The sequence below is a fragment of the Notothenia rossii genome (genome assembly GCF_949606895.1).
Source record: "Notothenia rossii genome assembly, chromosome: 5".
Taxonomy (NCBI): Eukaryota; Metazoa; Chordata; class Actinopteri; order Perciformes; family Nototheniidae; genus Notothenia; species Notothenia rossii.
Window position 1 is genome coordinate 84,787,924 of NC_136903.1, and position 14,054 is coordinate 84,801,977.

General features: G+C 40.4%; 1 protein-coding gene across 2 annotated transcripts; it reads left to right on the forward strand.

Annotated features, from left to right (window-relative positions):
- The first annotated feature begins 71 nt into the window (after positions 1-71).
- Positions 72-14,000, forward strand: LOC307041795 (SRSF protein kinase 3-like). Of its 2 annotated transcripts, XM_079685336.1 has the most exons (15): positions 72-209; positions 1,711-2,011; positions 3,819-3,927; positions 4,035-4,122; positions 4,607-4,694; positions 5,848-5,954; positions 6,104-6,269; positions 6,400-6,425; positions 6,522-6,578; positions 7,502-7,871; positions 8,104-8,195; positions 11,213-11,320; positions 11,401-11,470; positions 11,550-11,642; positions 13,252-14,000. In XM_079685336.1, exons 2-15 carry the CDS (start codon positions 1,789-1,791, stop codon positions 13,434-13,436), a joined length of 1,782 nt encoding a protein of 593 aa, XP_079541462.1. In that variant the 5' UTR covers positions 72-209; positions 1,711-1,788; the 3' UTR covers positions 13,437-14,000. The 2 variants fall into 2 exon arrangements, with proteins under 2 accessions (XP_079541462.1, XP_079541463.1); XM_079685337.1 differs by lacking the exons at positions 3,819-3,927; positions 4,035-4,122; positions 4,607-4,694.
- The last annotated feature ends 54 nt before the right edge of the window (positions 14,001-14,054 follow it).

Here is a 14,054-nt window from a genome sequence, read left to right on the forward strand (position 1 = left end):
ATAGATATGAGAATAAGCCCCTCGCCCCCTCTGGAAATAGACCTGCTATCTAGCCTACATAGTGTGAAGTGTGTTCAGCAGCTCTACTATTCCTGGACCTGAACAGAACAGCGCGAGGAGCACAGCAGGAACGCTGATCCGAGTCCTCGTGGCGTTCTATTTCCCGCGTTACAAACATTAAAAACTGGATATATATTTGACAAACAGGGGTAAGTAGCTCCTCCTCAAATGTTGTTTAGTATTTATTGTGAGACTCGCTGAGTTATCAAGTGTACATTTAAAATGCGTACTGCGTAGCCTTAAATATCAAGCAGTGCAGAATTTAACAAATTTAGCTAGCCGTTGCTATGTCTGTGTTTAACGCAATGAAACAACTGGGAAAGACAAACCGAAGCTAGCTAGCAGTTAGCTTACCCAAATCTTAATGACATTCAATTAGGCCATAAATAATGCAGCCATGTGAAATGGAGATTTGCTACTGCAAGATGTTTTCTCTCTCTTCTAACTTTTCAACATTATGCTGCTGTCCCTTTAGTCATGTTTTCAGGTAAAAACAGTTTTGTTGTCGAAATGTAGGGCTAAGCTAATTCTTACCTAACTGCCTGACTTCTTAATGAGTAGAGTGAGAGTTGTATGAAGTATTTTTCTTTACTTGTCACTGTCTTTCTAGAGAGATATCCCTTGTAAGAACATGATCATTTGCTTAACAATTGATATCATGGACCTGTCCTTCTGTGTAATGAATAATAATAATATTATTAAGTAATTTTGGTTTGCCGTTAGAAAACATCCAAGCTACCTTGTTTTTAGTAATAAGTTCAATATTGATACATGGATACAAGGTTTTCATCGCGGTATATAGTGATATGAGGACAGGTGTTCAGATTAAATTGCATCCATAAGTCATGTCATGTGATATGTGTCGTATGTCCTGTTGAACTGCCTACTTAACGTGACCACTGAGAAGACATGACAAGTAATACCAAATATTTCGGTAACAAACTCTCCTATATACTGGCCCAAATTAATAAATGAAGATCTATTGAAGGGAAAATAACTGGAAAATAATACAACATGTGCTAACATATAGGATAGTAACCTCCAATATGCAATAGCAGGAAATAAATAGATATTCCTAATCAATAAATACATTTAGAGTGCTTGGACAGTGATATACATGTGTGTACGGGTCACCCCTTTGAGTACACGGAGACAGACAAACACCTGCAATGAAATCACATAGTTAAAAACTGTCTATTAAAATCACTGCAGCTCAGTGAAACTCCTGAAACTCAATTGAACATTGTCACAATGAAAAAGTTATATAAGGTGGGAGAAGTGAATTTCTTGGTTCAGTCCCAAACAATATTTTTCACTTAAACATCTCAAACCCCCATGTTGCTGGACCTATAGTGTCTTGTTTTTCTTCAAGAATGACTTTGAACTGTTACCCATTCATGTTTACAACTGTGGCGTCCACACGGTAGTCCATGCGCTACCAGGAAGAGTTCGGTTGCAGCTGGGCCAGTGTCAGGAGCTATTTACGTTGACATGCCATTCATCCAGCTAAAAATAAACACACATTTTCAGTTCCTCTTTAAAATGTCAATGCTCCTGCAAACAGTGACTTAAAGCACAAACCAGCTGACAGAGACAAACAGCTGGTGAACTCTTGTTTCTCATAATGATTGAACTTTTTTGTTGTTGCAGCTTTCTCCTTGAGTGCTGCTGTCTTCCGGACTCATCTTCATCTTCAGTTATGCTCGGACTCTTCAGGCCCCATTGAACATGTCGTCTTCATATGCTGCCGCTATATCGGCTCTCCTTACAGCCAGCTCTTCTGATCTAACTGTCAAACCCAGTCCTCACCCCTCCCCACACCCAGCAAGGGGTCCTAAAGCTTCCCCAAAGCCTGCCCACAGCCCTCCAGCTGTACAGAAACAACCTCATTCCCCTGAGCCTCTGAAATGTTTCGATGAGGAACAGGAGAATCCAGAAGACTACGGCATCGGTAAGCACCCAAACACCAACTCCAACACACATTTCTTTCATGTATTTCGGCAGCAGTAGCTCAGTCTGTAGGGACTTGGCTCGGGACTTCCAATCAGACCAAGTACTACCAGCATGGAGAGATGCCAGATGCCTCCTTTTTGCTCTGCCAATGTGTCCTTAAGCAAGGCACGAAACCCCCCCATTTCTTTGACACTTTTCTTTCACTTTCACATTAAGTGTGTAACAGTCTTGTTTGTGTATTTTAGGACTTCACAGTGAATTATCTAATGTCAATTAACAACATGTCAAGGTTGTGGAATGCGGGCCCAAAAGTATTACAAACAGGGAGGCAGGTGTGGGGCAGAGTCCTGCACGGGTCTGATTTTCAAGACCCGCTCTCGCCCCGCACCTGCGACGTGCAATACCGAACCCGCCCCGCCACCCGCACATATTGCCAATTAGTTCCGCAAACCGACCCGACCCGTCGGCACAAGATCCGCAAACCAACCCGAACTCGCATATCCTATGAGCAGTGAAAACATGCAATTATTAACACACGCAGTTGCGCATTTGGCTCAAAAAGCGTGGGATGTTGGTTATTTCCTCCATCTAGGAAGACACCAAAAGCCTCCCAGACGTTGGATTTCGCTTTTGAGAAAGAGATATTGATAATGCTGTATTCTCCGCTTCACCTCAGCCATTTCGAATGTGGCGCACTCAGCAGCAGATTGATGCGGTGCAGAGGTTAGGAGTATGCGCGGTCCCGCGGGGAAGAGGTCTGAGGATTTCAATACAATTATTATTAGGCCTATTTTAATATATTTATTATGCAACACCCGCGACCCAACCCGCATCTTCTTTGTTTTACCCAGAACCGAACCCGGAAAAAAAAACGTTTGAAAAAATACCACCCGCGAATTAGGGCTATTATCAAAGCCTGCTATTTTTCTTGTGTGTCAGTCATCCACACCAATCAGAAGTGCGGTGCTCCACATGTACCAGCCATTGTTAACCAATCAGAAGTGGCCCATGATAGAAGGTGATAGACAGATTGATCCAATCACCTGCCAAGTATTTTTGAAAGTGCCTGCCCTTTCCAAATGGCTTCCAATGGAGCTCTCCCAGATGGTTTGGTGAAACAAACCATCTGAGTCAGGTTAGTAATGCTCCATCACATGTTTCTATTACAGGGTGAATCTTAAACTGAAGCTTGACTTTAAAGCAACCCAACGGAAGTTTCATGCAAGTTTAGTTCTTTCACTCGTAGCTCAGGCTGCGGGGGTGCTAGAGACGGGAGCACGTTGATATGACCTTCCTAGCCGGAGATATGGCCGGATTTTACAATAAACCTCCGTTGGGCCGCTTAAAAACAAATATCGCAAATCGCAATCGTAATATCTGTCAGAAGAATCGCAATTTGATTATTTCCCTAAATTGTGCAGCCCTAATCACTTTTTTTGCGGGTCACCCGGGTACCCAACCCGATGCAGGACTCTGGTGTGTGGATACAAACAGAAGGCGAGCTTTTATTAAAATAAAAGCTGGTAAAACATCAAAAATGGCAGGAGCAGGCGAGGAGGAACAAAAAAGTGACAAACAAATCAGGAACACTCAGGAGACACAGGAGGGCAGACCAGGGAAATCCTAGAACTGTAAACTTGCGAAAACCGGAAACTATACACACAAAAGTGAACTAAAATCATGACACAGCACAGTGGAATGGAGTTTTCCCTAATTGATTAATAAACAATGTTTTCGTCTTCGTCTTCTCCGTTGTCTTCTCCGTTGTCTTCTTCGTTGTCTTCTTCGTCTTCACTGTGTCGCAGGTGGTTACTACCATGTAGAGATTGGAGATATTTTTGTTGACCGTTACCAAGTGGTAAAAAAGTTGGGATGGGGCCACTTCTCTACTGTATGGCTGTGCTGGGATATGGTGTAAGTAAACATTTAAACTTTTATTAACACCATATTTAACATGATAACATAACATAGAGATGATCTAAACATAATAGAAGCTAACTGCCATAATTGTTTGCATGCAGGAACGGGCGTTTTGTGGCTCTGAAGGTAGTGAAGAGTGCTCAAACCTTCACAGAGACGGCACTGGATGAGATCAAACTCCTGAAATGTGTCAGTGTGACCCCTATTCCTTTGTTCAACCTGCATACTAGTTGTAGTCATTTTTAGAGTACTAATGCATAAGAAGTATGTCTTTGTGTACTATTAGTACGTGTCTAGTTGCTAACAAAAAAGTGTTTTATGTGGAAAATATTATCAGAAACTTTGATAGGGGGTTAATAAGTCACTGGTATGTGTGTGTGCATGTGATGAACGACAGGGCGAACTAAACAACATTTTTAAAATACTTGGTAATACTTGCAGTTGTTGATCAGCATTAGTTGCAAATATTTAGCTATTTTCTTTTAATACACACAATTACAAAATCACCAATGTCTCACACTGTAGCTTGAATAATTTGTTGTTGAATCTAAATATCTGCCATGTTCTTGCAACGTATCGCTGTTAGGAGGCCATTTAATCACAGTGTGAGGGTTTTTATCATTATAATACATTTATATTGATATTTACAATATGTTCCGTATATGATCATCAGGTAAGGGACATTGACCCCAAAGATCCAAACCGTGAGACCATCGTGCATCTCATCGATGACTTCAGGATCACTACAGCAAATGGAGAGCGTATCCTTTACAGAACCATGTAATGTTACAACATACTAATTGATATATACTTAATAAATGAATATGCAGATTATGGGCCACTAGGCACAGACATGCAACAGGCCACATCTCCCACAAAGGAGCGAGACACACAGAGTGTTTACCTGTTAAGCCACTAATTGTTCTCTTTGTAGTCATTTCCCATCTCTCTGTTGTTGTGCGTCTCTTTTTGAACATGTTGTGTCTCTTTGTAGATGTTTTGTGTTACTTTATGATTGTGTTGGTCACGCTTTGTGTCTCTCAACAGTTTTTTGTCCTTTGTGGTTGCTTTTCGTAACTGCTGTAAGTGTCTTTACGTCTCTATGCAGCTGTTTTTCATTTCGTCGCAGTTGTTTCTGTATCTCTTTAATGCTGTTAGATGTTTCTTTGTTGTGATTTTGAGTCTCGTCTTGGTTGTTTCGTGTCTCTCTGAGGGACATTTTCTAGGCAAAGGCCAGAGGAAGAGGCCCTGACTGATCTTTGGCATATCTTTGGTAATCCTGTGTTCAGTCATTCATACATAAGATAAGATAAGATGGAACTTTTATTAATCCCCGTGGGGAAATTCAGGAGTTTAAGAAGCAACAGAGTGAGATGGAAAAACAGGACAGTACAGTTTCACACATGCTTTCGTTGCCTATGTGCATACAGACAAACATTCAAATACCACCATGACATAGGGCTGCTCGATTATGGCAAAAATCATAATCTCGATTATTTGGGTCAATAATTGATATCACGATTATTAAAAACGATTATCCGTTAACTTTGAAAACATCAATTTATTTAAAAAGAAAATGTGAACAGTATGTTTTTAACAGTTGATTAGCCTGAACTTTAAGTAAATTCAACTGAAAAACCCCAAACATTTATTCAAAGAAAAATAATAATAATAATACAAATATAATCGTTTTTTTTAGATTAAGTTGTTTTCGTAATCGTTGCAAGCCAAAATCGTAATTGCGACTAAAATACGATGAATTGAGCAGCCCTACCATGACATCATTTTATCATAGTGCAAGCAAGGAGATGAAAAGATTGTGTCGATGTCTTTTTTGCACTCTCAAAAATACCCAAGAAACCCTCTATACCCGCGCTGTACGGAATGAAACAAAGGTCTTTAACTGCTCATCAGATGTGTGCATGGTTCTGGAGGTGCTGGGTCACCAGGTGCTGCGGTGGATCGTCAAATCGAACTACACTGGCCTCCCGCTGCCCTGTGTGAAGAGCATCCTCAGACAGGTGCTGTGCAACCCTTTATTCCATCCTAAATCATGCTTCCTGTCTTTCACCACTGACTGAGCTCTTTTTAAAACAGATTATCTTCTATTTGTGCCCCTCTATGACACGGGCTGCAGTGACAGTGACTGTGTTTCCATTTCTTATCACAGGTTCTGCAGGGTTTAGATTACTTGCACACTAAATGCAAGATCATCCACACAGACATCAAGCCTGAAAACATCCTGCTGAGGGTGGATGAGGTTTACATTCAGAACCTGGCGGCAAACACTAAGCTGTGGCAGATGCCAGCGTGCTCTGCTTTCACCAGCACCACAGGTAAGTGAGATCATTTTAAAGGAATATGCTGGTGAAGGCATCTTGATTAAATACAAAAAACAACATTCTTTTCCACTTATTTTCATATCCTGTGCCTCCTTTCCTTGCTTATGTTTTTGCTTCCTGCCAGTGAACACAAGGTCCCGAGAAAAACAGGTGTGCATCCTGAAATGTATAATTCATTATTATTATGTTTTTGTGTTTTGTTGTGATTGTTTTATGACATCTGTGTTTCTGCTTTGACTTCCTAAGAGTTTGTCCAACATGTTTGGGAAGCTGACCGGGGTTTTCCACACTATTGGGGAGTGGGTAAGATGGATTTGTTTTGTTTGCTTTACCACTGCCTCTTAACCGCATTTTGACAACACCACAGCGGCGTTTGGAAGACCACAGGATACTTTATATACACGCATATGTATATTAAAACATATTTGAAAATGCATAAGGATTATAATTATTTTGTACATACTCGTAAATGAGTTGTGTGTCCAAATTTAGATGAAAATGGATATGTTTGATTTTCTAAGTCGTACCCGACAGTGTAGTGGAAAATGCTTTGGTAGCCCATGTAATTCTCAATAGCATAATAACTTCAGCATATTTATTTTATAGTTACTTCAAAAAAAGAATTAGGAAAATGCATTAGTTTTCCTAAGTAGTACCCCACCGTGCAGTGGACCAAAAAATATGTTGAATTAAATAATTGAATAAGAACAATATAAAAACATCCACTAATACAAGCAAGATTTAGGTCAAATGAAAGGGACATTTTCTAACAATTTCAAAAAGAGAAAAGATATTTCACATTTTTAAAAATCTTAGACCAGGGGTGTCAAACTCAAGGCCCTATCTGATAATAATCCAATGCAGAGGCAATAATGTAATATATAATACATTATTTTATATATATTAAATATTGATATTTGTATTTTTATATAGTAAAAAAAAACGTCCCTGATGCTGATGTGGCCCGAGATGAAATTGAGTTTGATGTCCCTGTCTTAGACAATATTCAATTTTTTTAAGCAATGTAGCCTAATTTCTCATTTGTGCAAACGATATCTAAGTCATTAAAATGCAAAAAGTTATGTGAGCATTTGTAAACATTAATGACAGGCATCTTTAACTTGTGGCTTTAATCGGCATGTTTTTCTATAACAGGCATGAAGGTACTGTATTTTTACTCAATGCCCACCTTTCATTATTTCACACCACTGATTGCACCGCTGCAGTCCAGCAAGGTCTCCAGGATCCCCATTAAGCGACTGACAAGAAAAGACAGGAGTCGACGAGGACAGGAAAACGCACCTGAGCAAAAAAAAAAAGAAAACCTTCACGTTTCCTTTTCTGACGAGACTACTCCACCCACCACGCCTCGCTCCACCTGTCCCTCTAAGCTCACAGCGGGTCCTAACTTCACGTTGAGGCGGCAGACGATGCTGTTTGAAGACGGACCGGACTCTGCGCCACGCAACAACAGAGAGTCCATCTGCTCGTGGCCGGACCTCAACACACAGGCCCCCGTCTCTGGCTCCAGATCAGACTTATTTCATCAGGCTGCTGACAAAGAGCCGCCTCCTCCTTCATCGTCCTCTCCTCGAGGTCAGTGGCAGGACATTTGTTTTTCCTAAAGTGTGATGTCAGCTGTTTGTTCCTCTTCCTGTGGAAATGTAATGTTTACAGTTTGGGACAAATCTATAATTCTGTTCGTGGGTTTATTTAATAGTGTTTTAATAATGTTACTTTTTTAGATTCCCTTGTATTATCAGTAAACTAACAGTCTGCCCTGGTCGGATTAACTTCGCTTTCTATATCATTATGTTGTTTATTCTAGGTGACTCGGATGTACTTTTGGACCTACTAAAGCCCAAGAATGCTGAAAAAATCCTCATCAAGATTGCGGACCTGGGCAATGCCTGTTGGGTGGTGAGTTATTATTTAACAAACAAATCAAAAACCAAGAATAAACAAAACTCCTTTTTAAAGATATTCTTTTGCCAGAGAGCGCCTAAAAAAGTGGTTATTAACTATGTTATTAGTTGGCCACTGTCAGGTCGGTGAGTGCATTTCCACTGCAGGGCCTCACACGGCTTAGTACGGTATAGTTAGGCCTTAGTAGGCCAGGCTCACTATATGCTGCGTTTCCATTATAGTTTAGGAACTGGGGCAGTAACTATAGTAACGCAGTGTAGGCGGAGTCGTGACGTCATCTTCAATGCGAAACACAAAACCAACATCAGCCGTTAGCTGTTAGCCCTCAGAGCTCACAGCTCCTCATATCTGTTCAGAAACTAGACAAAAGTTAAACAAGTACAAACCACAGACTGTCTGTGTCATGGCGAATACAGTCGCTGGTTTATTAATGTCTGTATAGGCTGTAGTTGTGAGTGTGGACGGTCGGAGCATATACCACGTTAGCTTAGCCGATCTCCATTCAGAAAACATGCATTTAAAAAGGTTTTTCGTCTGCCGTCTGTCTGCAGAATTGTCAAAGCATTAATTCATGGTTTTTACTAACCGGTATCAGTATGTTGTTACTTAGGTATCATTTTGAAACGTCTATTAAAATTAAACCATGGTAAAATATGTTCATTTTGTTGCAGCTATTCTCTCACTAGTTTAGCATACTCTGCTCGGTTGTTGGCCCGGAAAGAACCTCGATTTTGGAGAGCCAGAAAACTGTGAACAAGTAACCGCTAGCCTGAACTACCCCTAGTGGATCGCAACAAAAAATGGGCCGGGCACGGCGCGCTTAAACCTCGCTCCGCGTTGTAGTGGAAATGCGCCATTATGTCTCTGCTGTAGGGTGAATAAAGGACTTCTGAATCTGAATCAAGGCAAGCAGGAACAGATCAGTGATTTTTTTAAAACAGTGAAATCACATAAGCTGACTGGTATGGTTAGAAAATTCAAACATGAGTCACTGAGAATCCATGGGTGCACAAAAATAAGGCAGGGAAAAAGCGCAGGAGAAGTGCAGATGGCTAAAAAGCTGAATAGGCACAAAGCAACCACACCGATTTGGCTTGGAGTGAGTGGAAATGTGCCTGTAAATGTTCTGCTGAGGGAAAGTGGAATCAGGAGCAGGTGGTGTTGAGAGTCAGGTGACCGGACAGGTGGGAGAGTGAGGGCATCTGGTGGACGGATAGAGGATAGTAGGCAGAGGACAGAGAGGCAGCTTTATAAGAGACACTCATCAAGTTTCAAACAATTCCAATCCATCGTTTTTATACAACTGAATGTGGTTGGTGTTTTTGTAGAGCACAGTATCCATATGTATCATGCCCTGCAGTGTGAAACACAGCTGCCATGGGTTTTCAGTGAGACTGTGTGGGCTGATCTGAACTGCAGCTTGAAAGAGACGCACAGTTTAATCTTCAGCGTTTCAGAACTACCCGGTGGTGATGTTGGTTACGCTTCTCATTTCATTTTGCTGAGTCAAAGAAAAGAGACAATGATGTTATTTCCTCTGATGATATTTCCTCTGGCATTTTTTATAAGACACTTCAGCTGCAGGAAATTCAAAATGCTTTACATAAAAGATCAAAGCATCCGGGACAAATTGCATAAGAAACACACCATAAATGAACATTCAAATACCATTTCAAAGCTTGAATAGAAAATGAACTACTCAGACTATACAACCAGCACAGCCCCTAATTGATCCCCCCCCCCTACACACACCACAACACAGACTATATCACCCCTTGCTGCTAAATACCAACAGACTATGTGCAATATATAAATGCCGTTAATAACTGTAATATATACCTGGCTGCTAAATCCTTAGAACTGTTACAAGGTGTGTATTTTGTAAATTGTGTAACTTGCTGCTGTTAATACCAACCACCTATGTGGAATATGTGCTAGATGTGCAATATATATAGATGCCGTTAATAACTGTGTAATATATACCTGGCTGCTAAATCCTAAGAAATGTTACAGGATGTGTATTTTTTTAAATGATGTAACTTTTTATCATATCATAACTTAGTACTTATTTTAAATGCATGTCACATATATATGTAACATTGAGCTGTCTGTGGCTCTTTTTCCTGCTGCGCACATTTCCCCTCCGTGGGAATGAAAACAAGTTAAAATAGCACAAGACGGGTATTGAACAAAAGAAAAGAGAATACAGTGCTGTGTAAAACAAAAGATACTAAAAAAGTCTTGAGAGTTACACTGGACCTATCGCTTTCCCTTTTTTTGTGTGAAACCTGTGAAGACAAAGTTACAGTTATCAAGTCAACTCAAGACAAATGCATCGAAGATTTTTTCTCCAAATTCTCCTGAGACATAAATCCTTTAAGTAAGAAAGTAAGTAAGTAAAGTTTATTTATAAAGCGCTTTTCACAGACAAAGTCACAAAGTGCTTGACAAAACAATAAAACATCATCATAGGAATCGTACAATGATAAGTGAACACACAAGCCACGTGTTAAGAAGTCATAAAAGCACCAAAACATAATAAAAACACAATAAAACACAATGAAAACAAAATAAAAACATAGTATAAAATGGAATAAAATCAAGCACACCGGTTACCCAAACGCCTGCCCAAACAGGAATGTCTTTAAATTAGCTTTAAAGGAGACCACAGAGTCAGCAGACCGTAGATGGGCGGGCAGAGCGTTCCATAGCTTAGGAGCCATGGCTTCGAACGCTCGATCACCGCGGGGCCTAACCCTTGACCCTTTGTTAAAGTGATTGTTTTCCATAATCTGAGTCAGTGTAAGCATGTAGATGTTAAACAGAAGAGGCCCCAGGATGGAGCCTTGAGGAACTAATTATAATTTGATCAGAGATAGTAACAGTCTGTAATTTCATGTTAAAAGTTAAATATGTAAGAGTAATACAACTACCTTTTTGAGGAGTGTTGATAATATAAATGCACGTGATTTAATAGTGAACAATTAATATCTTCTGTCTCTTGTCTTCAGCACAAACACTTCACTGAAGACATCCAGACGTGTCAGTACCGCTCTGCGGAGGTTCTGATCGGGGCTGATTACGACACACCGTCTGACATCTGGAGCACCGCCTGCATGGTAATACAAACCCTTACATGTGCTTTTCCTCTCTTCTCTTCCTGTTTCATTCCATTATTGCCATTTCTTGTTTACTGTAGGCTTTCGAGCTGGCCACAGGGGACTATCTGTTCGATCCGCAATCAGGAGCCACATTCTCCCGCGAGGAAGGTTTGTATTGTTCACTGCATCCCTTTTGATCTTGATTTCACTCATTTCGCTAGAATAAGTTTGCTTTGACCTATCTTAGATCACATTGCCCACATCATTGAGCTGCTGGGATCCCTCCCATCCCAGTTTGCACTGTCTGGGAGAAATTCCAAACGATTCTTCAACCGTAAAGGTGAGGTATACTTTATTGATTTGAAAAAATTGTATTTCAACTATTTATTTGCTTGATCAGTATTTAAAGGTAGGATAGGTAAGAATGGGGAAACCAGCTCGAGTGCGCTAGAATTTGAAAGTACGCAGCCGAAAAAAATCTGCCCCTTCCTTCAGACTTCCTTACAGAGCCCCTCTTCCAACACACACGAACGCGCACATGACCAATGAGCGTGCGAGATAAGTTTGTGCACAGATGGAAGGCTGACAGGCAGGTAGGCCATCCAGTTATTTTAGCCGGGCCGGCTCAGATGATTGGTCGTGCTTTTTACAGCGCCACGGCTTCCACAGATGAATTTTGTTTATGTATTTATTGTCAAAGCATTTAATTTATTCATTGCTATCGGGATGTTAAGAGCATTCCATGGAATTTAACAAAACGTGTTTCTGAAGTGAATTACCTACCCCACCTTTAAAGTAGGGGTGTCAAAATGAACGCGATAATAACTCTTTAAAGCAACTTCCTTAACGCAACTTTCTTAACGCAGCACAAATTATTTTGACAAGATTACCTTAAAATTGGATTGTTTGCAAATATAAAAAACATGCGTTTTGTATAAAGACATCATATTTGTCCACTTGATTTATCGCGATTAAATATTTGAATCTATTGGCAGCCCTAATTTAAAGTAATAATCTTAAAGAATGTCATTTAAATAAATCTCTGTAAAGTCACTATCAGTCAAATATAGTAACACATGCGTAAGGCACATGGATGAAAGCCCTTTGAATATGCAATACTACAAACTGAATGTCTTTGAAGACATCCGGGGAAAAAACTCCAAGCAGGAATCTCTTGGAATTGAGATCAAAAAACACCTGGAACTACCGGTTATTGCTATATATGTGAAGCCAAAGATAACACAACCGATCTTTGAGATATAAACTTCAAAGCTTAAGCAGAATTGGAAAATAAAGGCCTTCTTCTGCAGCTCTTCACACCACAGTACTTGTCATTCTTTTTAAACATCATCCCTGTAGGAATTGTGATCCAAATAGCGTTATACTGCTAAATTGCATAGGAATTCCTGTCTTGCTTTCTTTGCAAACTTGTGGGCTTTTAATCCTTTGGCTACGGTTAGGAGAAAGCTTAACTACTTGTAACTCCTCTCGCTGAGACGCTTTTTCAATATTGCGTTAATTTTCAGACTTTTGTTAAGACCCTGTTCTATACACTCTTTATTTATAGACTTTATTTTAAACTGTACATCTTCCATGTTTGGGTTGCTTTGCAGTGTGGGTAGTTGTTGCCAATCACGGAATAGTTATCCGTAGATATTCAAAGGTTAAAGGAGGCTTTCACCATCTTAAGGGATGTGCATTAGCATTTTAAGAACAGCCAATAGGAAAGCCCCTTTTGCTGAAACGACCTGTGGTTTGCCAAAATCTTGCGTCACTGACTAGATTATCCAAAGCCTCAAAGCAGAGCCAAGAGGAGGTCAAGAAGTGTCATTTTTTATCAGACTTCTTAAATATAAGCTTATTATGTCAGTTTTACAAACTGCCTTTCCCTGCTTTCATATCTAAAGCAGACCAAAGCAGTGTTTCCGTCTACTTCTAACCCTTTGCAGGACAACTGCGACACATCTCCAAGCTGAAGTCGTGGAGTTTGTTGGAGATCCTGCTGGATAAATACGAGTGGCCGCGGGAGGAAGCCGTGCAGTTCAGCTCGTTCCTCGTGACCATGTTGGAGCTGCTGCCGGAGAAAAGAGCCACAGCCGCCCAGTGTCTGAAACACCCCTGGATCTCCTTCTAGACCTGACTTGTTCAACGCCCAGTGGACTAGCTGACATGGGACTTGGACAACTGTTGGATGAACAGCAGTCTGTCTGGTGCTGGCATCACGAGCACAGCTTTATAGATATGTATTACATTCATTTTTTTTGTAACCTTTTCGCAATCAGCTTCCTTTGTCTTTTAGTATTTTAAAGGGGCCCTATTATGATAATGTCAGGTTTAAATGTGTATTTAGTGCCTCTCTACTGTGACCTGTTCACATGCTTTAATGTTCAAAAAGCTAATAGAAGCGCAGTGTTGCATAGTGATGTCACTATGTTCAAGTCCAAAGGAGGCGTTTCTGGCAGTGTGGTAGGGAACTTTGGGATTTTAGCCTTTGCAGACCATTAACATGCACAAGAACCTATTTAACACACGACTACAGGAAAGGAACAACCCAAAAAGCTCAGTAGGGCCTCTTTAAATGTCCGTCACTTCTGATGAAGGCATAGCAATGACCAAAGAGAACGTTTGTCTGACTCGAAAACTGCCTTGTTTTATGATCACAGCTATCTTGAATATCAATAAACTGACATCAATTGCTTTTTCTTTCTCCTGCAGTTATTTTTTTAAAACAAGACCTCACCTTCAAGAAGTG